Consider the following 26,638-nt stretch of genomic DNA (forward strand, 5'->3'; position numbering starts at 1 on the left):
AATACACCGCATAGATATGCTTCCTGATGTACTGCGTACCGGTTCTAAGTCAACCAGTACAACACATAGACATGCTTTCAGATGTACAGGTTCTCAAGATAAAGTTGTACACCGCGTTGATATGCTTTCAGATATACCGGTATTTCAAAATCAAGCAATACGCCTCATAAATATACACATACAGATATACCGGTTCTTCAAAACCAAGCAATACGCCTCATAAATATACAGATATACCGGTTCTTCATAACCAAGCAATACGCCGCATAAATATACACTTACAGATGTACGGGTATATACAGTTTAAATGATATAAAGCTTTGCATAAAAAAACTGTACCTTTAGGCACATCTATTTTTGAAAGCGAAAGACAATATTTCCATCATGGTGGCCTGGGTTTGAAGTCAATACGGGGCAATCATTTCTGAATTCAGAAGGTCTTGATAGTGTTGACGTTGACCGGCTCCTTTGACTGTTATACCACAATCGAATTTATGGCCATGGAGAAAAATCTGAGCATTAACAGCATTTTCCCATCATGGTGATTATGGTTCGAAACCAGTATCAGTCTTTGTTATTGGCAGCTATTTTGGAATTCTAGGCCGATGTAAATGTGTATTTTTTGGGCTGGTTTTTGTCTAAATCCTTAAATATCCAGTTCAAAAATTTCAACAAATCGCTGTCAAGAAAAATCAGACGGTGAATAGTATTTTGCATCTTGGCGTACCTATTCCTCACGTCTTACTTTTATACAAAATTATATTAAAAATCTTTGATTGTATATTTATATACAAAGGTTCAGAAAAAGCATACCTTGTCGCACCTGGCTATGCTATCTGGCGCCAAAGATGAATGGCTTTGATTTATTCATTAAAAGTAAACATATAACATATATATAAAATTATACATAATATTATATATAATATTTTTGTCGTCTGTTGCATTAAAGAAACATTTGCTAAACAACAATGGCATCTACGCAATAACAAGAGTATGCTTTTAAAAACAGATCTAATTTTACCAGCTCATTATTAAATCAATTAATTATTAAATCATGAAATCATGTAACAAAACATTGTATTAGAACTGAATAGTTAAAGTATGCTTAGGCGCAGTTTAGTTTGTCTTGAGAAAGCGCCATTTCAATACGAGATTGTGCTGAATTTCGTTGCTTAATTTGAAATTCAGATACATGAATTGTCGGGTGATTTTGTTTCTTCTAAGCCTTGTGAGCTTTTCTTTACCAATAAACTTACACTCTCTTATAAGTGAAGTATTTTTGGAACAGCATTAAATACCAACCCAGTAACTAAATGAATACATTGTTACTAATATAAGACACGGCGCCTTCGGCTGCAGCCAGTCATACAGAAATACGGTTTTTGTATGATTCACCCGGAATGATCATTGTGTAAATGTAAAAAGAGAGATAATTACAACTACGCGGTTGTACAGGAAATCGGTCGTAGATAGGGTAACACGCAAGCCGATTTTTATACAGACTTGTATACGAACGAGTGTCTGCAGTGTAACGCCCAGGCCGTCCCATACAACCAACCATATGTCTGTATTCGAATGGCTCTCTGCAGTGTAACCATACGGTACCGTATAAACGCTAAAAACAGGGCATGCTGGTTCATTCTTTTGAACTGAAATGATAAAGCAATTATACATTATTATACAGACATTATAGAACTTGTTATTTATGTCATGTAGTGAACTATTGTTTTTGCTGTATACTATCATCTCCATGGAACTTTTCATATTTAAAGGTGGCGAAAACTTTAAAAAGTTTTCAAAGAGGAAACGATACTTGGAAAAAAATTTGGCATGGTGGGTATTTGGGACCACCTCTTGGTATATATTATCTTTGTCTAATAATGTTATAACTGAATATGTAACACATGTTTAATATATATATTTGCACTAGACTTTGGTCTTTTAATTAAAGAATGTGTTTCAGCTGGATTTTGATCCTAGTCATATTTTTAATGTTTTAATAAATATTTTCATCATGAGTTCATGTTTTTGGATATGTACAGGAAATCACAGTCAAACAAATTTATTATACATGCGGCTCATTCGTATTTAGAACATTATTATACCAAGGCGATATATACCAAATTGTGGTCCCAAATATCCACCATGCAATTTTTTTTTCAAACAGTCTATTTTTGCGAATAAGATTACACGCTCTTGCATCTGATTTTGGCATCATTTTTATGTTTTGCTCTCCTTTAATGACACACTGGTCATGTGTACAATGTATATGTGCATGTGATATAGCGGCGTACCTTTTATTTTGAACTCTGCATAGATTTTGTAAATAGAGCTTTTTTATGCAGTGGCACACTTCGTCTTACTGCAATGAAATGCTTAAGTGGCACCGTTACGGCAGTTGGATACAAAGTCAACGATTCCTCTTTATGTCAAGATTAAATGACGTAATGATTCTCTGCTTTTTTGACAAACGATGTTAGAATACAACGTCTTGATTTCTTTATGAACCTATTACTTAGTTAGCCATCAATGTTTACAAAGTAATGGAGTACCCGTGCAATAAAACCTTCTTCTCTATGATTTCAGCATAAACAATTTTGGTTCTGTAAGGCATAAACCTAATTCATTGCAAGCAGATCTGGAATGCATAACTGGGATGTACATAGAGGGCAAAAAAACTGACCTATAACAAGTTATAGGCCTACACGTTTGATGAACACACGCACAAACAGGGATTCATCTTTGCGGTACACGTTTGATGAACACACGCACAAACAGGGATTCATCTTTGATAAATATTATGAATAAATATTTTTTATGAATTTATTAAGGACAAAAAGTATAGAAGTAAGTCTGAAAAATTGTCATTACCAAGGTGTTTTGGAAAAGGAGCAATTTTCGATACATCCCTACTCCTAGCCCCCCCCTTCTCCCCCCCCCCCCCCCCCAAAAAAGTCCCAGGTGTTACATCGGTCCTTTATCCCTTGATGCATATTGCTCGGTACTTTTCTAACACCAAGTTTTAAGAATCCTTATCAGGGTCCACTAGAACCTGAATACTGAATATGCCAGTACATCGAGCACAACGAGAAATGTAAAATGCCATTATTACCGTCTCATTTACTGAAACGACAGAATTAAAAGAATTAACACGAGACGAGAAGGTGACAAACCTTTGTTATTCTCAGCAGTGTTGTGTTTTTAAACCGCGCACTTTTACGGTATCAGCTGAAGTAGAGGCTGCAGTTATGGTTCGCATTTAACCCCGCGTGATCACGTGACGTCACCCTAATGACGTCATACGGATAGTGCATATGAGAAAAAGGCCTGTGATAGAAGTAGTGTTCCTAATTTGCTTTACTTGTCACGATCTGCAGTGTTTCACTATCACCAGAGGATTCTTTGTTACAGAACTGTAACAAATATGCACCTAGAAAATTACCGTGTCTATAGGTCTTTTTCAGACGTGTTTGTGTCCTTTAATGTGTAAAACACAAAAACGTACTGTCGCTACACGCACACCTGTTGTCGGTGACAATGTGTACATGTATGTAGCTAGGAAATCTACAGATCTATGTTACAGATGTGTTATCAGCTGCAATGTCTACCTAGCGAGCTAACGTTTTTGTGTTATTGATGCGTTATCAGCAGTAATGTGTATCTAGCGAGCTAACGTTTTTGTGTTACTGATTTGTTATCAGCAGTAATGTGTATCTAGCGAGCTAACGTTTTTGTGTTACTCATGTGTTATCAGCAGTAATGTGTACCTAGCGAGCTAACGTATTTGTGTTACTGATGTGTTATCAGCAGTAATGTGTACCTATCGAGCAAGCGTATTTGTGTTACTGATTTGTTATCAACTGCAATGTGTACCTAGCGAGCTAACGTTTTTGTGTTACTGATGTGTTATCAGCAGTAATGTGTACCTAGCGAGCTAACCTATTTGTGTTACTGATTTGTTATCAGCTGCAATGTGTACCTAGCGAGCTAACGTATTTGTGTTACTGATGTGTTATCAGCAGTAATGTGTACCTATCGAGCAAGCGTATTTGTGTTACTGATGTGTTATCAGCAGTAATGTGTATCTAGCGAGCAAGCGTATTTGTGTTAATGCTGCGCCATGGGCTGCAATGTGTAGGTAGTGAGCAGACGTATTTGAATTACTGATGTGTCATCAACTGTAATGTGTAATCTAGCGAGCAAGCGTATTTGTGTTACGGATCTGTTATCAGCTCTACTGTGTGCCTAAAAGTGAACAAATCTTACCTGTGATACAGGTGTGATCTGGACTGCAATGTGTATCTGGCGAGCAAAGGCATCAGCGTTTCCGATGTGTTACCACATGTAATGTGTATTCGCACGAAGCAAATAAACGTATCTTCGTTACAGATGTGTTATACCGTCTACCTATACTTAAATATATTTTGTATATCAAGCAATCAATTGATCACATACCGTATGGCTAAAACGTGCATTTTAGCAGGAGAGGATTTTATCCACCTCTATCGTGTTTTTTTTTTAAACTAATTTTGGGCATAAACTATTTAAATATTTCCTGACTTTTACCTCTTCATGTATAGCTTTGTGTATAACTTGAATCATGCACTTATATTTACCGCCTTCCGCATTGCTTGTGCTGTGTTTATGTTCGTTACACTACCCTTACTCTCTTTATTTGATGACGTTATTGCTGTCCCTGTGAGACCATGCTGGCTGCCTCTCACGATGTACGTGGGAAGGTCTGTTAGAAACCTGCAATTCGGCGTGGGTTTCATCCAACCGTAATGTTGTCCGCCGGCGTATAGGTGAAATATTCTTGAGTGCGGCGTAAAAAAAACAACAACACACACACACGAATCAAATCAATAAGTAAGTTGTGGGTGATGTGTTTAGGTTCGTTACACTAACTTGCTATCTTTGTTGTGTTCTGTTTTGGTTTATATCGCTTACCATTTATATTTTGTCTCTGAATTATGTTTAATTTGATTACGGTGCCGCATTTGTAATATTATTGGTTTAATTCAATTACCATCTTTGCAGTGGTATTGCTTTAGATTTAATTCACTTACCATCTTTGCAGTGGTATTGCTTTAGATTTAATTCACTTACCGATTGCTTTGAATCTCATTCACTCAACATCTGTATATTGTGACTGGTTTTGTTTCAATTCACTTGTGTATAGACCTAAACTACATGTAGTTGTATATAATAAAACTCTTTCACTATGTCCAAAATAATAAAACATGGAGGAAACATTATCTTCAAATTGTTTCAGTTTCTTCATAGTTGTCCACATTGCAAGAAATACAGTGTAAACCTGCGTGAAACACTTTCTGACAACTGATATGTTATATATAACTCCCATAGTGTTAAATCCCAGTGCGGCGCAATGACTCAGGGATTTCTCAGAAAAAAATGTAGAGACGTTAAACCCCAGCACTCACTCACTCATTCACTCACTCAAAAATGTAGTAGCTGTGAGTTCAAGTCCAGCTCATGTTGGCTTCCTCTTTGATCGTAATTGGGAAGGTCTGGCGGCAACATAGGGATGGTCGTGGGTTTCCCACCCACTATAATGCCATCGTATAACTGGAATATTCTCGAGTACGGCGTAAACACCAATCAAATACAGAAATTAATACTGACATTTTAACCTTTACCTATTCAGAAGGTATCTGCTCGCTGAAAGACTTGTGGCTTATACTAGATGTAAAATAACACCAATCTCACCGCTGTCACATTCAGGGGCCGTTCCATACAATGACCCAACTGTCATAGTTTGTGGTGCCTTGGAGGCGATGAGTGATCGACGACGCTCAAATAAATAAATAAATCCATACACTGACTTACTACATTTGACGCATCGCCAATCTCGCTACAGTCTGATCTAGTAGCTGGTCTCCTATTCTGACTTGTGGCTGTCTAGATCGGAGGTAACATCAATTTCACTGTAGTCAAATATAGAAGCCGTCCCCTGTACAGACTTGTAGCCAACTAGGATCTGAGGTAATACCAGTCTCACTACGCTCAGATCTAGCAGCTGTTCCCTAAACTGACTTGTGGGAAGCCAGATGTGACACCAATCTCAGTACAGTGGTATCTAGAGGCCAGTCCCTGTACAGACTTGTAGCTCTCTAGATTTGAGATAAAACCAATATCGCCCTAGAATCAGATCTGAATCATTTACTCTACACGACGACGGTCAGGTTTTTCAAGAGAGTAAAGCTTAGAGCCCGGAACAAACCACCGCATCTTCGCCAATTACCCGGAAAAGCAACCCGTCTTAAAGCACCACTGGCTGCTTGATTTAAGCCGCAGAGCAAATTGGTCAGTGAGCAGTACGCGACAGCGTACATTGTCGAGGACATAGGTTTAATCGAATTAGCCATGAAAGCTAATATTTATGTGTTGAAAGTAGTCAGTAGGAGAGACTGGGGCGAGCTAAAATTTGATTGATTTATTTATTTGATTGGTGTTTTACGCCGTACTCAAGAATATTTCACTTATATGAAGACGGTCAGCATTATGGTGGCAGGAAACCGGGCAGAGTCCGGGGGAAACCCACGACCATTCGCAGGTCGCTGGCAGACCTTCCCACTTAGGGCCGGACAGGAAGCCAACATGAGCTGGACTTGAACTCACAGCGACCACATTGGTGAGAGGCTCCTGGGTCGTTACGCTGCGCTAGCGCGCTAACCAACTGAGCCAGGGCGGCCCCCGGCAAGCTACGACAGGGGTAAGCTGCAACACTGATTATATTTCTGCCACCAAAGAGGAAATCACTTCCTGATTCTATCGTATGAGTGTTTTCAAGAGGCAACTTTTCACCAGATTCTTGTTTAGTTATAACGGCTCGAGCAAAGAACAAATAATCACCGTCCCCCGCCCAAAAATAAACAAAAAAAAAAAAAATCATCCCTCCACCACCCTCAAACGCAAACACAAAATTATGAACAGGCTGGGTTTCACCAGTTATACGTGTGGCCATCTGCCACCTATCCCACTTTATTTTTTGACGTAACAGAGAAGACACCATAAGGGAATTATTAGGCTGTATCAAATTTTAATTGCCCGTTAAACCTTTCTTTCCGTGTTACCTGCACGGGTTATTATATACCTATACATGATTTCTATGTTAAGAACATTCTAAAAATGAAATGAATGAAGAAGAAAACATTTAGTACAAAATTCCAACAGCTACATATATAGATGGCATCTCATTTGTTTTACAACAAATGTACATGTTCATGGCCTAATATTGCAATGCATGTTTTACTCTAAGTACTCAGTAATTATCATACAACGAAGGAATATGAACGTCTACACAGCATTTGGCATTCCTCACCTAACTGTAACAATACGTGGAATGAATATTTTCAACTACAGTTAAAAACGTAACTCTTCGTAACAACATCAACAAATCTCCAAAATTTTGGTACATGCAACAATAAAGTAAAACCAATGTCTGGTAAAATGGAGAAGATATTAAATGACGAGGTACAGTCAAAACTATTCACGCTTTTTCCCCCAGAAAGAATGGTAAAAAGTGGTTTCCTATAACGTGCATCGGGAATAGCTTGAATAAAATTAAAACGTGTGATTCCAACACACACTTTCACAAAGCTTGTAAATCAATTTTTCATGAACACCCAGTAGAATCACCTTTGTCGTTCAACCCATTTACGCAAAATAGAAACTGCTAGAAGACAGATATAAGAACATTATGAAAGCCATGAAACATACAGTAGCTATGTGGATCTACAAATTTAAGGCTAAGTACGCAAATTACAACCGCCTTAAAGCCTTTTTTTTTGAAGAGTCGGTCAGTTACACTGCGCATTAATGGTTTTGCCTGCTATGGGTCATTGGAAATACCAAACCAGCCTCAAAATGATTGGCTGCCAATTTTCATACTTGTGAGCCGCAGAATACGATGTGTGGAGCGCAATGTGAAATCTGAAAATCTCAGACTGGCTTCAGAAAGAAATTGATGATCAAATACTGGAAATTTGGGTAGTTTAGCGAGCACTGCATATAAACAGATTGTCCTCAGGCCATCGTTACGTAATTACGTCATTTGTCATCAAGACTCAAGACTCTTTCCTGAAAAATCTAGGAAAGTGGCACTTCTGTCTAACCAGAGTTTTTAGGTTGGTTTTGTGACCCGAAATGCTAAGTCGCATTCTATAAGACAAACCCACATCATAGGACAAAACCCTTTGCTGACCTTATCATTAACTAACGCAGTTATCTTTGATATTGTGATCTTTAGAAAAGCAATATTTATTTGATACATTGAAAAGCCAGCTCGGATAAGGTGATAACCTGGCCTCGCATAGTACACACGAAAGATGTGAAGATCTCAAAATGGAAAGAAAGCGACCTTTGCGATTTCTGTAGCTTTTCAGATCAAAGATATTCATAATTAAGAAATATAACCACCCTAAATATATCCGCCAGATCAATTTTCACAAGTCACGTTTGCTGAACAGGTCATTGTTTACAGTCGTAAAAAGAGAGATCTGTTTATACCTGCTTGTATGTAGTTTACCCCAGAATTGATAACAGACTTCCATTGCAATTATTTTCCAGCTGAGAGGTGTACTGATATCGTTTTACAGTATCAGCAGAATGCAGGTTCGCAAGCTTAACTTTTTTTTTTTTTGAAGAGTTTGAAGTTTGACGCATGCTGTATCACATACCGGTAGATGGAGATCCCGACATTGTAGGAGAAACAGGGACGGCAAGCATCCATACAACAACGACAGCCAACAGCACTTCCCCTTACTTATACATAGTCTGAGGCAAACATGAAGACAATATTTGTTGCATGTTATATTTTCAACATATACATATAGCTTAAACGTTTATTCACCTGACCTTCTCCTTTAAAAATTACCGTAATCTGGAATATTGTATTTCAGAGCAGGTATATTAAACAAATGACTTCCATGTGGTAAGACATTTTTGTCAGTATTTGACTGCATACATATGTGTTAAAAATCTTGTTTTCAGCTTGTCAAATTTAACTCAGATCAGTGTCTTTAAGAACACTCAGCACAATTTATGATGATATCGACGAATACAGGTAAAAATGTTAGGTAAACAACCTTCTACACATGACACATCAATCTTAACGCCTGTAACATTCTATGTAAAGAACGCCCCCCCCCCCCCCTTTCGGGACTAGGATCTTTTTGATTAACAAATCTCCAATCAAATTGTTTGTATGGTTTACTCAGCAGTAGAATCAACAAACCAGCAGTGAGTTGAGATGCAGTCAAAATATGAAATGACTTGACTGACAGAAATATATAATGTCGCCATTTTTTTAAATCCCAAGACTTGATTGGCTAGTTTTTCTCAGAGAACTGGTGTTGTGCCACTATGTCGTCATCCATATACAGTGTATTCGTCATTTCACTTCCTTCTACATCACTGAAAATGTGGCCTTTGTGAGTTGTGACGTCAAAGTACAAGTCGACGTCCATTCCTTGGTCGGAAATGTAAGCCTGTCGGGAAAGAAGTTATCGGAGTTATTTCCCTTAGCTGACTGAAAGTTGAGATGGGTTCTGGTAACTAACACGCACCGAAAATCCGAAAAAAATATATATGTAAATGCGAAGGATGAAAAACAAAAAAAAAATGAAATAAACGACCCATCCATTTGAAAATGATTTCATAACAACTTTCAACGGAACCAGGCCTAAAGAAACTATGCCCACTTTCATTTTGCTATTTTTAAAAAAAATTATTTTTTTAAAATTTGAATTTCAAATTTGTGCCACCAAGGGCTATATTCCAAAAGATACAATAATAATGACCGTTTTTCTTAAGCGCTTGATCTCCCCTACAAAGTTGACTACCATGACTTCAGCTTTGGTCAATTCTAACATAAAATTAAAGTTGAATGTTACAACTTACAACAACTATAAACATTTTCAAAACTGACACTCATAACCAGCAACTTGTTCATTCGTTATCCAAATCCCAAAAGCAAATCATATTTCAAACGGACACTGACTCATATACACTCATGTTAACGCTTAAGACAACCCTGGCCTTTACAGTCATTTTTTTTCAAAATGGCACTGTGCTTTTGGCTACTGTCAACAATTGCAAACGTCAGATATAACGACTTGTTACGAACTTCAGCCATTACTCAGAGTTACAAACTTTAATAATTACCCAAATTATATTTTTCAATCTTAATTATTAATGATAATTATTATTATTTCAATTATTTCAAACTTACGGTGACTTCTACTGGTTCTCCGTTTATCCATACATGCAGATTGTCACGAGCTGAAAAACAGTGTAATGGGAAAATAATTGAGACATCATGATTGTCACGAGCTGAAAACAGTGTAATGGGAAAATAATTGAGACACCATGATTGTCACGAGTGGAAAAACAGTGTAATGAGAAAATAATGCGGACATCATGATCGTCACGAGCTGAAAACAGTGTAATGGGAAAATAACTGGGACATCATGATTCTCACGAGATGAACACAGTTTAATGGGAAAATAATGCGGACATCATGATTCTCTCGAGTGGAAAAACAGTGTGATGGGAAAATAATGCGGACATCATGATTGTCACGAGCTGAAAACAGTGTAATGGGAAAATAATGCGGATATCATGATTGTCACGAGCTGAAAACAGTGTAATGGGAAAATAATTGAGACACCATGATTGTCACGAGTGGAAAAACAGTGTAATGGGAAAATAATGCGAACATCATGATTGTCTCAAGCTGAAAACAGTGTAATGGGAAAATAATTGGGGACATCATGATTCTCTCGAGCTGAACACAGTTTAATGGGAAAATAATGCGGACATCATGATTGTCTCGAGTGGAAAAACAGTGTGATGGGAAAATAATGCGGACATCATGATTGTCACGAGCTGAAAACAGTGTGATGGGAAAATAATGCGGATATCATGATTGTCACGAGCTGAAAACATTGTAATAGGAAAATAATGCAGACATCATGATTGTCACGAGCTGAAAACAGTGTAATGGGAAAATAGTGCGGACATCAGGACTGTCACGGGCTGAAAACAGTGTAATGGGAAGACATTGAGAACCATCAGGATTGTTTTATTCACTTATTTGATTTCAGTTTTACGTTGTGGTCAAGAATGTTTCACCTATACGACGGCGATCAGCATTATAGTGGGAGGAAACCTGGCAGAGCCCGGGAAAACCTGCGATCATCCGAACATCTTTCCACGGAGAGGACCTCACAGCGACTCACAGAGTTTGAATAATTTCTAGATCTGTGAAGTCTAATAAATTGCAATTCACATCACTGTTTGAGTTATTTGAGTTTTGCGATGGCACAAAGGGAAATTTATTTTATTTTGTGTAAATGGTAACTCATTTATTTTCGTGTAATTCATTGACTTGGCTAAGCACGTTCCTTAAATAGATGGCTTAATGTAGCGATTTGAGTGATACATAGCTGTTCTGTCATAATGTTGAGTAGCGTGCTTTGATTATATCAAATAAGAGTTGTTCCCCCTGAATTGATATTTTATGGGATAAATCGAATTTGATTAAGTCTATATGTATGTTGTTACTTTGATTTGTATAAAAAATATGATGTTTTAGTGGATAAATTCAATTTTAAATCAAATTCTGGACGATCTTCGTGTTTCATACCTTCATAAGATTTACGAGGTAATGGCAGTATTTGTTTTGGTCTGTTATTTAAGGTAATATGATGGAGAAATTTCGTTGTTTATTTTACTGCTAATAATTGCTGCAGACAGAATGTCACGTAATCAGCACTTTGCTCTTTCTCGGTTCTATCGTGACAGTCACCAGGGCGTGATGATTGGAACGCATGATTGGGACGACTTGTTGAATGGCTTGTCGTGAGATTGACTGAAAAGATTAATTATTATGATCTTTTGAAGGCTGATAAGACCAAAAACCTTGATCAGATGAGAGATACATAAAAACCAAAGGTGTCTAGAAGCAAATATTGTTCCCTATCAATTAGGAAATCTATAGTACTTACCTGTACTAAATGTCACCCCCTTGTGGACAAGAAAATGTTTACGTGTACTGCCTTGTATCAGCTCTCATGGGCTCTGACATTACTGTACACAAAAACCCATTCTGTGGAACATGGAGGACGTGTTATGTCAGGACGTTACGGGACGGCTGGCTATGTCAACCAGGAGCCGAATGCTCCATCCACGAGTTTCTAAGCCATCCGGGATCTAACTGTGGAGTCAGGGCAGCATGTGTGACACTCGACCAGTACCACGATGCATGTGTAACATAGCAATAGGCCATATAGCCATGACGCCAATGACTGCCTCAGTACACTGAACATCAGCCAACCTGATTTGTCTGTCAAGGTCATCTGGACTGGAGACAACTTATTGAGGAAACAATTTGTTCTCTTGTTTCCCAGCCATCGCTGTGACTTGAATTTTCGAACATACCTTATAAATCCATGTAAATGACTAAGGCTTTGTGTGTCCAAATAACCTACATGTAGAACAGCCATCGTAAAATCCACCCTTTTAGCTGCCTTTAAATGTGGCACTCCAATATTTTCCATAACCACCATTTCTTCCCAAACAAGCAGAGCAAATAAACTACTTACTCTCGTTATTTATGACATCAAATTTGAGTTTGCACGACCTTGAATTTCATTGATCAGGTCCAGACATATAAAGACAGCTCATCCAATGAAATGAACACTATATTTGTTTTATCGTTGTGGGTGTCTCTAGTTGCATAGCATGCTTAAACAAAGCTGCCTTTCACCAAGTCAGAATTCAGGGCTCGAGTATTAACACAGCATAAACTACGTGTATTCTGTACCTTTGTGTCATACTCCTTACAGCGCATGCGTCGTTCTCTACCTGTCGCTTTACATCACTGCCACCAAAAGTAAATTTTGTACAGAAATCGTGAACAACGACGAGATAGCTGGGGTCACGGTGATGAGGAGGGGAGTGATGGAAGAAAACAACCTGTCTCAATCTTTGTCTCTAACAATACTTTACACATATACATTCTCTTTATCTATAGTATGTACAGCATGATTCTAACCAAAATCTAAAACAATTTTATTGATGAATGCTGATTAAATAATTCCGCTGAGAGGACACATGTGATGACGTTAAGCCTTAACAAGCCTGCATGCGTCTCACAGGCTCCAAAGGTCAAGCTTGTCTGGTGGTGGCAGTGATGTAAAGCGAAAGGCAGAGGGCGACGCATGCGCAGTAAGGACTATGCCTTTATGTTTGTGTTTGCATTGCATCTGAAACGAAATGCATTTTACAACAGTTCTTCCAACTTCTGTGTTGACAACCAAGATGAATATTATTGTTTTAGCTTTTTATATGGCATATCTCATCGAATCGGATCACAATAATTATTTATTATTTTTTTTAAAAATTTGATTACCTCTTCAGCGTCGTGATAAAATTTAGCGCAGTAAAACGAAAGTGGTTGTTTATGCGTGGTCGAAATTAGTCAGAGCTCAGGGAACACACCCTGGATTATGTTTGCGTTTTGACAGCAATCTAAGGGGAGTTACTAATTTGCTATTGATCTCCTTGTGATTCGCCAGGGAATAACTGGAAAACACAAAGACAATGGTTTACCGGACTCGTCACAATTTTCACAGACCGCAACAATAACGCACCGACGCATCAGATGAATCTATTTTCTTTTGATTTGGTCTTTCATGCCATGGTCTAGAATAATGCCTTATACGACGGCGGCCAGCATTATGGTGGGAGGAGACCGGGCAGAGACCGCGGGAAACCCACGACCCTCCGCTTACAGACATTCCCACGTACTGCCGGAGAGAAAGCCAGCATGAGCTGGTCTTGAACGCGAGTGCACTGGTGAGAAGCTCCTGTGTCATTGCGCCGCTCAGACATCAGATGAAGGTTATAGGTGAGTTATTTTGGATTAGATGCCACCATATCCACAGACCACAGAAGCAGCCCTCAACAGATGAATGCCAGATGATTTGGTAGTGGAATGCTGGCAGCTCGCTACATGAACAAGTGGGCTGGTGGTGAGTTAGCGACATTAGGCGTCATATCCACAGAAACAGCAATCTCTCTGCGCAATCAGAAGCATGATGAAGGCTATGGGTGAATGGTACTGGCATGTTAGAAGTGTGCTACAAGTCGACTAGTGGTGAGTTAGCGGCATTAGGCGTCATATCCACAGAAAACAGCAATCTCTCTGCGCAGTCAACAACGTGATGAAGGCTATGGGTGAATGGTACTGGCATGTTAGAAGTGTGCTACAAGTCGACTAGTGGTGAGTTAGCGGCATAAGGCGTCATATCCACAGAAAACAGCAATATCTCTGCGCAGTCAACAACGTGATGAACTCTATGGGTGAATGGTACTGGTATGTTGGAAGTGTGCTATAAGTCGACTAGTGGTGAGTTAGCGGCATAAGGCGTCATATCCACAGAAAACAGCAATCCCTCTGCGCAATCAACAACGTGATAGAGGCTATAGGTGAATGGTACTGGCATTTAAGAAGTGTGCTACAAGTCGACTAGTGGTGAGTTAGCGGCATTAGGCGCCATATCCACAGAAACAGCAATCTCTCTACTCAGTCAGCAACATGATAAAGGCAATAAGTGAATGGTACTGGCATGTTAGGACCAGTGGTGAACTAGCAGTTTTAGGCACCATATCCACAGAAACAGTAATCTCTCTACTCAGTCTGCAAGATGATAAAGGCAATAGGTGAATGGTACTGGCATGTTAGAAGTGTGCTACGAGTGGACCAGTGGTGAGTTAGCACTTTTAGGCACCATATCCACAGAAACAGCAATCTCTCAGCGCAGGCAGCAACATCATAAAGGCAATAGGTGAATGGTACTGGCATGTTAGAAGAGTGTGTTAGTGGCATTAGCACCATATTGTCAGAAAACAGCAGTCATTCTGTACCAACATCAGAAACGGAATGTACGAAATCCTCTTCAAGTATGCCAGTACATGATGAGCTACTGACGTCAAACACTGTATTCACTGAGTACAGCAATATCTGTACAACCTTAGCAGATGAGGGCAACGCCAATGAGAGTGGAATAATACTATAATGTATAGCATGCTAGGCTAATGACTAAACATGTAGCAAACATATACAGAGGTGTAGCAGGATTGCAGTACACACTGCGGGCTTTGAGTAAGCTCACTTACTCACTTAGCTGGAGTTTCCTTAAATGTCGGTGGTGTTCTTCGAGCTCTCCTGTTTTCTTCACCCATAAAACTCTCTGCTGGTTTCCACCACCCATAAAGCTCTCTGCTGGTTTCCTTCACCCATAAAACTCTGATGGTTTCCTTCCCCCATAAATCCCAATGCTTGTTTCCTCCATCCATACAACTCATTCCTTTCAAGCAGGTGAAAGATTCTTGGTTACAGTATTAAACACCAATCATGGAAAGCTCAGCAAATATGTCTTAGCAAAGAGTAAGATGACGAGGCATTGTTAAAAAGGCGATTAACAGTTTAAACAGAGAACGAATAACAAACATTATACGTACAAAATGAGACACGGCAATTCGATCCGTCAATGCTGACCTCCCAGGCTTTAGTTAACAGGGGCTTCGCCTTGGAATCATACAAACAAAAACCAGCTTTCCTGAAAACGAAATGAAGAGCAGATATTACCAATGCGATCTGAAGTTCGTTAGCAACATATTCAATTTCCTCTTATGTCAATTACACGTCATTGAGATTGGTAGAAAGCAGTGACGTCACATATCAGGCTTTTTCTCGAGGACCAGTAGAGGACTAGTGACGACATGTTTTGGCCACGTGCAGAAACCCCCTGAGATGTCACATTTCAGCCTTTTTTTCCTGTTTAAAACAATAAAACACGTAAAACATACATCATTCTAAATTCAAACTTCGCATGCATATGGAAAATGAAATAGAGTTCCAAGCTTTACAAGCTCCTCTTGTATGGAACACTTTCGCCTTGCTTTGTGCATCTTTTTGCGCCTGCGTGGACAATGTTCATTTCAGGTTCTGTTTGAAATGCAAACTGGAAAACACAGTGTTTGTCATCTTTGTAAAACATTTTCTTGAGTGTTTTCAGATTTGCGAAACATGTCAGGAGAATGGGGTTTAGAAAATTGCCTACATGTCGACCGATAACAAAAAGACAACACGTTAGCTGCTGCATCGATCTGTTCGCTTTTACGCAGACCAAACACATTCATAAAAGAAAAAATAGTTACCCAAGGAATTCATGACGGCGTAATAATTGATAATTGATTCGCCTGGAATGATTTTTTTTGTAAACAATGTTTCAGTTGCGGGGAGCTATTAGGGAATACATGGAATAGATGTGATTTATTGACTATAATTTACAGTCGCTGATTTCAATCATCGATGTGACATGTGATGGTTCTTACGTGGACTTATTGTTGCGGACACTGTTTGTGTCCAGAGAACAATTAGAAATCTTTCACTCTTTGCTTGTTCGTCATTTAACTGCAGCCAAATTGCATCGGGAATCAGAAGCGAACATACCACGCTCAGAGGGAAGATTGACTTTTAAAGGTTATCAACACTGCAACATTTGACCTAAATATAAAATCATTCAGCACCCGTACAAACAACAACGATTGTGAATGGCGGGTCGTCCACTCAGATATTGGTCAGCACCCTGGGGTGAGATAAAGCAGTCGCCTTGGTGACACACCAGGACAAAACGGGAGGTAACCTACGCACTGTCACGCTTGCTTTCTCATTTCCGAGGCTTCCCTTAGAGGGTCCATAACTTCCGTTAGACGAGCTATCCCACTGTTGTGCTGTGCTATTGACGTTTTGGTAGTAGTTGATTTTCTTGTTAACAAAAACACGTCCTTTTCTCCGGTACGATAACTGGTATCTGTACACACGACCTAGCTGATCATCGATTTCAAGGTGTTCATGTCATGCCCCGCGGGTTGGCTCTGTGGATGTTTTAACACAGTGGAAGTGCAGGTATAGCGGAGTTAAATGCCTAAGCAGTTGTCATATAGAGCAATAGTATGACTTCATATTTCACTGTAGTTAATTAAACTCCATACTCAAATTTTCTTCCGCTTACGTGACCGCTGAAGTGAAATGCTTTTCTACATTAAAATATATTAATCTTACTCTTAAAATCCCGTGGCTCTCGCGAGATTTCGGCGAAAAGCTGAATACAGCATATTAGTTTATTTTGTGCATTATTCACGTTTCGATCAGGGATATGTACAGATCGAACTGGGATTGTATTCAGACGAGGTTTATAATACATGCTGTATATATAGGCCTGACTACCGGATTCATATCCGAGAAGATTAAATCTTTATCGACGAAACTCTAGTGCGGATATGAGACAAAGATATGCATGGTCCGCCATTTCGATAGTAATAAATACAAAGTCAAAAATAACGAAAACAAGGAGAAGAACAGTTACTAAAATGAAGTAACAAATAGCGGATGCGATGGCAGCAGTAAAAATACACTTAGCACGTGATAAAATAACGGAATGAATAAGAGGAAATGCATAAAAAAATATGAGTGTAGCACCTGATATACCGACTGCGGCATTTCCCTATATAATGATGAAGTAAACGAAATGTACCTTTATACTCCGTAACTTATTTTATAAAAATACATTGATCTATAGTTAGGGTTAGGGTTTTCGACTACAGTCAGGGTCCAAGATGGACGTTCCATTGATTGAAAACTTTTGGCGCTGGCATGGGAAATTTGATGGCGGCCTGTTTGCTCTGGCCACTTGATCACAAGAGCTATTAGTTCCGTTGAAGACCAATGCCGCTGAAACTAGTTAGGTAGATCTTTTTGCTGTCCCTCCCCATCGTTATCTTTGTCTCCTTTAGCTCGGTATTCTAGCCAGTGTTGGCTGAGCAAACATGCGCATGTAGACAGAGAGGGCAGGGTAAGTCTACGCGTAAGTCTAAGACACATAAATATTTCAAACTATATCGACTTGATGGAAAAACAACATAATCTTTCTGGATTCTAACAAATGTATTTTTTTGGTCATTTGCTTCGTTTTTTTAACCTATAGCCGAAACCTGTATGTATGCTTATGGTTTTTAACATGGCCGTGTTGTTCTCGAATGACTGGAGATATAGAACAAATATTGACTCGCTAGTGCTGCAGTGAACAAAGATGCCAGCTGACAAAAAGCCCAGGGACACGCTGCTGTAGAAGTCTTCTTGTTGACTGGGCAAGCAATTGACAAAAGGGACGTCGGTATACAGAGAAACGATCGGATTATTTACCAAAGTCTGGTAAAGGCTGTGTTCTGTGTAAACATTCCGCTTGTTTCATAATAAAGCAGGACATTAAACACTAAAAACCCTGATAAATGAGATCCCACTCTCCGGAGCATGCGCAATTGACTTGCACCACGCCTAAAGAAGCCCTAGAATATGGAACGATGTGGACATCTGCATATCAATCATTTTAAGTTCAGTGCGAGTTTTAGAAAATTCTCGTGGTAGAACTGCATACGTGTAGGGGACATGGCCCAGGGCTCAGTTGTTAAAAACTGTTTTAAGACTAAATACTAGATTTAACTTTGAGCCAATTCTTCGATTTTGAACCTAGCCTGGAAGTAATTCTGTATTAGTAGGCCTATATTATATCTGAATTTAATATTCTGCTGTTATACTTGGGCTTTGGAAAACTCTAATGTATCTTCTGGGTTTTCCTAAAATATCAGATATATAATTTGACTTAATAACACTATTAATGCTCACCAATGCGGTCGCTGTGAGTCCAAGTCCAGCTCATGCTGGACTCCTCCCCGGCCGTACGTGGAGAGGTCTGCCCAGTTTCCGCCCAACATAATGCTGGCTACCATAGTATAAGTGAAATGTTCTTGAGTACGGCGTAAAACACCAATCAAATAAATAAATAAGCAAATAATACCGGTAAAAGATAATACACTGTTGAACAACCGGGCCCATTTATTTAAAAGTTTTGTCTGAACTGATGTAGCATTAATTTTATATTACAATGTAGGCCAGAAGTGGTAATAAGATTTAATCCTGCCTTAACTTTTAATACACCTTTGAACCACTGTGCCTTGGCAAACAAATTCCCAACAGCAAGAATCTGACGCAACTATATAGATCTTTCCGAACTGTCCATCACACGTATTTGATCAGTCAATCAGTCCATATTGTTCCAAATAGTTCAATCGAATGTCCCACACATTGGTTGCAAATGTTCGTTCTTTCTGTGACGTCATGACGTCACAACTGCTTTTCGCCAAGAATGTAATGAAAAGTATCGTTATCAGAAGAATGGGTGGTGGAGCACTGTATCTATCCGTTGATGCTTTTCATTCACAGTTCTTCAAAATGAACACGGTACAATGTTACAGTGGTAAAATTGTAAACGTTGTACTACCATAAATTTTTAGCATAACAATGGCTCGAGGTTTCATTCTACACTTGAGCCACCTCACGGGATTAACAAATCTGTCACCTCCCTGTTACTTGCAGACCATAACTCCGTTCCTAACATTCGTAAATCAGCCAAAAAAATGGACAAAGTACGCCAACGGGGTACAGAAAAAGACATTATCGTCCACCTTTTGTAGAAGTTGTTATGAGCATTATTTTTCAAGGATTTAAAGACACACAAAATCGATTCTGACTGACTGGTGTGAGAGATAGGCAAGTTCAAGCTATGCCGTGCTTATCCTAAGCTGAACTTATTCAAACGTGACACAGTCTGCACGGTTTGACCCAGGAAACATCATGTCCACTGTCGATTTTGTATCCGTTTCAGTCCAAACTGTCCATATTAAAATAAAACGCAATCTTCCGTGAACGTCTTACCGAGTTTATGGTCTCAATTTGCTTTCATAAAACAGGACACTACTTAGTATCTTTGTTGGGTTCTTTGTCCTATTAACCTTTTCCATTTGTTTTGATTTATGCAGGTATAAAACTGTAACGTGCTAAGAAACTGTATCGCGTGAAAGATCTTCATCGTCCTAAGTAATAATATACACGCCTACATCATAGAGAGTAAAACCAAAACCGTGACGACAGTGTGATAGACGTACAGCATAGAGAGTAAACTCAGAGCAGCGCGGACAGTGTGATAGAGGTACATCATAGACAGTAGAACCAAAACAGTGACGACAGTGTGAGAATAAAACCAGAGAAGCGACGACAGTGTGATAGAGGTATAGCATAGAGAGTAAACCCAGAGCAGCGTGGACAGTGTGATAGAGGTACATCATAGAGAGTAAAACCAAAACAGTGACGACAGTGTGAGAATTAAAACCAGAGAAGCGACGACAGTGTGATAGAGGTATAGCATAGAGAGTAAAACCAGAGCAGCGACGACAGTGTGATAGAGGTACATCATAGAGAGTAAAACCAAAGCAGGGATGGCAGTGTGATAGAGGTACAGCGTAGAGAGTAAAACCAAAACAACGACGACAGTGTGAGAATAAAACCAGAGCATCAACGACACTGTGATAGACGTACAGCATAGGGAGTAAACCCAGAGCAACGCGGACAGTGTGATAGAGGTATAGCATAGAAAGTAAAACCAGAGCAGCGACAGCAGTGTGATAGACGTACAGCATAGAAAATAAAACCAAAGCAGTGATGACAGTGTGAAAGTAAAACCAGAGCAGCGACGACAGTGTGATAGACGTACAGCATAGAGAGTAAAACCATAGCAGCGCGGACAGTGTGATAGACGTACAGCACAGAGAGTAAAACCAAACCATCGACGGCAGTGTGATAGACGTACAGCATAGAAAATAAAACCAAAGCAGTGATGACAGTGTGAAAGTAAAACCAGAGCAGCGACGACAGTTTGATAGACGTACAGAATAGAGAGTAAAACCAGAGCAGCGACAACAGTGTGATAGACGTACAGCATAGAGAGTAAAACCAGAGCAGCGCGGACATTGTGATAGACGCACAGCATAGACAATAAAACCAGAGCAGCGAAGACAGTGTGATAGACATACATCACAGTTACTTAAACCACAGCAGTGAGGACGGTGGTATGGTTGACACATGGTCACACGTAACCGATAATACACAACCTCTTGTCAGTTTACCTCAGTCTGGGTTTTATTCTGACTGATCACGAATGTTATTAAAGGAGAAGAAAATTTAAATATCAATCAAATACCATTGAGTATGCATTTCCTCGCAGGTGCATGCCATAAAAAATTTCTAATATGTATCTCAAGTTGATAAATTATAAATAAAGTCCGCGCCAACATACGCTGTGGGCGACTCCATTTTGCGTAAAAACTAGTCCTGAAGTCTTTTGTGTTAGGAGGAGAATTGTTGTCGGAAACCGCCGAAGTGCGGTTCGTACATTTCCGGTAGAACTCTTCTTCCCAGAAGGTAGCAAATAGTACAGTTCGTTTTCCGCTTGACGATCGGGAAACCGGAATGTTGGACGTAGGTTCGGAGTTTACACGAACAAGCCGACAGTTTTAACGACTCTTACTGGCTAAGAGGCAACACACCCCCAGCATAAATTACAGGGTGTGAAAGATGGAGGACACGATGGACTCAGCGATTTATGCCAGCTTTGCCGTATTCAGGCTTTACGTGTATGGTGAGGAAAAATCGCAAAATTGTGCAGCAGGCACCACCAGATAGAAAAAAATGTGCTCTTTTCAGCCTATAGTGTCATCTTTTTAAGTGTTCTTCTCAATTAAGATTACAGGAGCGCAATGATTTGCCTTACTATTTGTGTGGTAAATTTGTCAGCTTCAACCTCAAAAATATATATCCATTAACTTTCGTACTATGCCGCACTAGCATATGTAGCTTGCATTTGTCAAAAAATCTACCGTGGGCAACTACATCTTATAATGGATGCACTACGCATTATCCATCGTGTTAAGGAACGGCATCGTATCAAGGAATTACAAAAGTTTATGCATCGTGTTAAAGCAGTTCATCGTGGAAAGGCACTTTATCGTGTTAAGGCAGTTCATCGTGTTCAGGAACTTCATCCTATTAAGGCACTTCATTGTGTTAAGGAACTTCATCGTATTAAGGCACCTCATCGTGTTAAGGCAGTTCATCGTGTTAAGGAACTTCATTGTGGTAAGGAGCTTCATCGTGTTAAGGCACTTCATCGTGTTAAGGCAGTTCATCGTGGAAAGGCACTTCATCGTGTTAAGGCAGCTCATCGTGTTCAGGAACTTTATCCTATTAAGGCACTTCATTGTGTTAAGGAACTTCATCGTGTTAAGGCACTTCATCGTGTTAAGGAAATGCATTGTGTTAAGGACCTGTATCGTTTTAAGGAACTGCGCCGCTTTAATATTACTCCATGGTATTATGAAGCCACATTGCGTTATACAACTACACAGCGTTTACTATAAGCTTGAATCTTTTTGTTTTAAGCACCCTTTTATTAACGGCTAAATTACAGGTATATATCATTGGTCACAGTGTCAGGCTTTCATGTTACTTTCCATTAAATGTGATGACAACACAGCGTTTGGAGTGGTCGTTGACCACGTCTAATAAACATAGCTGCATTTGTTTTTACCTAACATTGTTTAAAGGAGAAGAACACTTTAAAAAAATGACACTATAGGCTGAAAAGAGCACATTTTTTTCTATCTGGTGGTGCCTGCTGCATGATTTTGCGCCTTTTCCTCGCCATACACGTAAAGCCTGAAAACGGCAAAGCTGGCATAAATCGCTGAGTCCATCGTGTCCTCCATCTTTAACACCCTGTAATTTATGCTGAGGTTGTGTTACCTCTTAGCCAATGAGAGTTGTTAAAACTGTCGGCTTGTTCGTGTAAACTCGGAACCTACGTCCAACATTCCGGTTTCCCGATCGTCAAGCGGAAAACGAGCTGTACTGTTCACTACCTTCTGGGAAGAAGAGTTCTACCGGAAATGTACGAACCGCACTTCGGCGGTTTCCGATGGCCATTCTCCTCCTAACATTGACTTCAGGACTAATTCTTAGGCAAAATGGAGTCGCCCACAGGGGATTTTGTCGCGGACTTTATTTATAATTTATCAACTTGAGGTATATATTAGTTTTTTTTATGGTATGCACCTGAGAGAAAATGTTGGAATAAAGCCCAAACTGAGGAAATTAACAATAGGCCGTAATTCACCAGTTGTGTGCGACCATTTACCATCTCTGCTCTGAGTTTATTTTCTGTGATGTTTTCTTTCATAGTTCAGTCTTGTTACACACGAGCTTTGACAGATTTACACCAGACCAGCCAGTGTTCAGTTCCACTTTAACACCTCCAATATAATTATTCTCTTTGATCTTGCACCTGTGACTAACTGAACTCGCGTACTCTGCACTATTCAACCATGAGACGAACAGTGAGGCAATCACCATGCGGTGCACGGAATACTGGTACATGAATAAACAATTACTGTTTTACCAATGCATAGAGACATATATTATATATAAGGGAGGTGTCGAACTTGGAAATACTCAATAATGAATGGTTTTCATTGATTTGCTGCAATGGTCCACCGAGAGAATGAAAACTGTGCATGCTCGTGAGTATTAAGCATACAGTGATCATAGATGTAGGTATATACTGTATATGCATAAAACCTCGGGTCATTTAAAATAGTTCGGGTGGAAATCTGCATTCATCAGTTAACTGCGGTGGTAAGTCTGTGGGTGGGATATTAGATTAAACAACATAAATATATATTATGCCCAATGGAAACCGAAAGCGTTGATCAATAGAATCTGCCCTATCCAGTAGAACATCGTAATTAGAGATACTGAGATTAAATCCGTGTTAAATATTGTGCGGTATTCTCTGTGTATAGTATATTGTGATAATAGGCAAACCAAACTGCAAGCTAACAGGTTTTCTATGATAATCTTTCCTTGGGCCAAGATGACAATAAGATGTCGACAACACTCGTTTACCCTTCACCAATTATGGTACGCTATTTGTAGCTACGTGATATCTCAGATGTGGGTAAGTCCGTCAGTAACTTGACAAAGGTCAGTGGTTTACCCCGAGCACTCTGGTTTCCTGGGCCCATAAAACTGGCCGCCATGTTGTATTTATTATTTATTTATTTATTGAAATAGCTGGTGGTAAAACATATAGATTTGTCTTTCCTGCGTTATCTGGAATTCAGCGGGCAGTCCAATATATTGAAATTTGCATCGCCATTTTTTTTTTTACAAATTCAGTTCAAGCCATGTTAGTGGGAAGGGAGGCGAGTTAGTGAGTACTTTTCATTCGTATACAAGAACAATTGAAATCAAACTCTGACTGAGGTAAACTAACATGAGGTCGTATTCCACCGTTAATACGTATGACCATTAGCCAACTACATGTATCACATCGCTGTCACTGATCTGATTTTACCCTCTACGCGGTAGTCTTTTATATGCGTCGTCCTTATATACTGTAGTCTTTTATATGCTGTAGTCTTTTATATGCATGGTCCTTTATATCCTATAGTCTTTTATATGCTGTTTTATATGCTGTAGTGTTATATGCTGTGGTCCTTTATATGCCGCACTATTATATGCTGTAATCTTACATGTTGTAGTCTTTTTATATGCCGTAGTCTTATATGCCGTGGCCCTTTATATGTTATGTTTCTTTATATGCCAGTCTCATATACTGTAATCTTTAATATGCTGTAGTTTTCTTATATGCTGTGGTCTTTTATATGCCATAGCTGTAACCTTTCATATAGTATCATATCGAAAGTTTCAATCACGCCATGTCGACACCCAGCTGTTCCAAATGTTGATTAAAGTCAGTTCTGATTTTAAAAATGGCTCGCTCACCACCTTATGTTGTTTACATACTCAGAACAGGAATTCGTCTGGGTACATGGCATGCCACAGAGAACCAATCAGGGTTCTCTGCGGTCTGTGTGTGTGTTTTATTGGGAATCTCTCCATTACACCAAGTTACGAGAGTGTGCATTAGGTTTTTCAGGCATACACATCATGGGTCGCGTGCACCGAGGGATCGTAAGCCTAAGTTGGGTGTAAATCGGTAGGATCACGACCGTGGCCTTCACTAACAGCTGACACCCAATTGCACGAAGGGATTGTAAACGATGATAAGTGTAATTTACAATCACAAATTACACTCGGGTCGACCCAAAATTAACGTTAAGTACAAATACTTGCCTCAAGTAGACTGCTAGTTAATACATTTCGACTGGATTTCCAAAGACATGCCATGTATTGTCTCAAACAGATATTACGAGCATGTTTTCACATGTTGTTGTTATTAGCTGCTGAATCAGTAAAATGTATAATTCTTTTGAAAACGAAGGCAAGATAAGTTATTGAACGGTACACTGCTCATTTACACAGGCCAACTTTATATACGAGTAAAATATGACCTATGATCGAGATTGTAACTTCAAAAATTTACAATCGCCGTACATTTCCTTTGTGCAAGCGGCGCAGCTTATTTTCACAATCAAGTGTAAACTCAATTGTCGGGTCTACAATCGATTGAAGCATAAACGAAGCTGGACACCATAAGCAGATAAACGCTGCTTGTCAAACAAAGGCGTCATTTTGATAACCTTGGTATCTTCGTGACTCAGGAGTGAAAAGAACACGAATATAGCAACTTGATTTTACACAGTGCTGGTTGCATATCAACAAGGCTATGTGACCTGTGTGTTATGCTAAATAACTGATTATGTTTATTGTCATCATGTTCCTGAATAATGTAAATAAACAGAAGAAAGTAAAATAAATAATGGTGTAAAGAAAGGGTTTAATTAAAATGTTTTACTTCAGAAATTCCTCAGGTATACTGACAGCATGGAGAAACGCATAATTGTAGGATCGTACATACTTAAATAAGGACAACAGTTAAAAGCTTTGAATGTGATTGTGCTGAAAATTTCTTGTAGCGATTTTGGTAAGGCTCTGTAACATGCAGACATTTGGTTATATCTTTTGTTTTGTAAATAATTTTGTAGATTTGCTCCACCAAATGTAAAAAGATAAAAAAATAATTTGCCAGTGCCCTTTACAGCTTAGCGTTTACACCATTTTCAAAATGGCGTAGCAAATACGATGCCGTGAAAGCTCAATGACAAGGTTTAATGTTTGACAGACAAAAAAACCCCACCGAATTGATAGCGGCCATATCGGAAATCATTAGTGTCTCAACCCGTAATGCCCCACAAACAATCAATAGCGACAATAAGAAAGAAGATTGTTGGGGATCTAGGTGCTAGTATAATGGTATCACACACAATGCCGTTAAGATTGAACCGCACAGCAGGTGCCAGGTTAAATGCTCTTTGCAGGAAACAAGAGAGAACGACTAAAATGCTAACCTAGTAGCTAGGTGCGAGATCGTGAAAGACTAGCCTGGCCTTCAACTCTAGGGTGATAGTGGCATAAAAGGGTTACCGCGTGGAGAGTAAAACTAGAGCATTGGCGACAGCTTGACGCAGCCAGCATGAAATCCTACCTGTTCACACTTTACCTCACTTAGGGTGGGACTCTGGGAAAATGACCCGGTTAAACACTGATATATTTGTTTAGTCTGTTTTCATATGATTGTGACGTCACTGGTCTAGAAATATTAAAAATGCTGTATTGTCATCACATTTAGTA

General features: G+C 39.3%; 1 protein-coding gene across 2 annotated transcripts in view; it reads right to left on the reverse strand.

Annotated features, from left to right (window-relative positions):
* Positions 1 to 6,976: 6,976 nt before the first annotated feature.
* Positions 6,977 to 26,638, reverse strand: part of LOC135479158 (uncharacterized) — a 32,111-nt gene continuing 12,449 nt past the window's right edge. For both annotated transcript variants that reach the window (XM_064758921.1, XM_064758920.1), the window contains exons 2-4: positions 15,553 to 15,650; positions 10,256 to 10,305; positions 6,977 to 9,512 (exon numbers count right to left, since the gene is read on the reverse strand). In XM_064758921.1, coding sequence (XP_064614991.1) covers positions 9,354 to 9,512; positions 10,256 to 10,305; positions 15,553 to 15,650 — 307 coding nt within the window. In that variant the 3' untranslated portion in view covers positions 6,977 to 9,353. The remainder of the gene's footprint in view (positions 9,513 to 10,255; positions 10,306 to 15,552; positions 15,651 to 26,638) is intronic.

Source organism: Liolophura sinensis, chromosome 12 (genome assembly GCF_032854445.1).
Source record: "Liolophura sinensis isolate JHLJ2023 chromosome 12, CUHK_Ljap_v2, whole genome shotgun sequence".
NCBI lineage: Eukaryota > Metazoa > Mollusca > Polyplacophora > Chitonida > Chitonidae > Liolophura > Liolophura sinensis.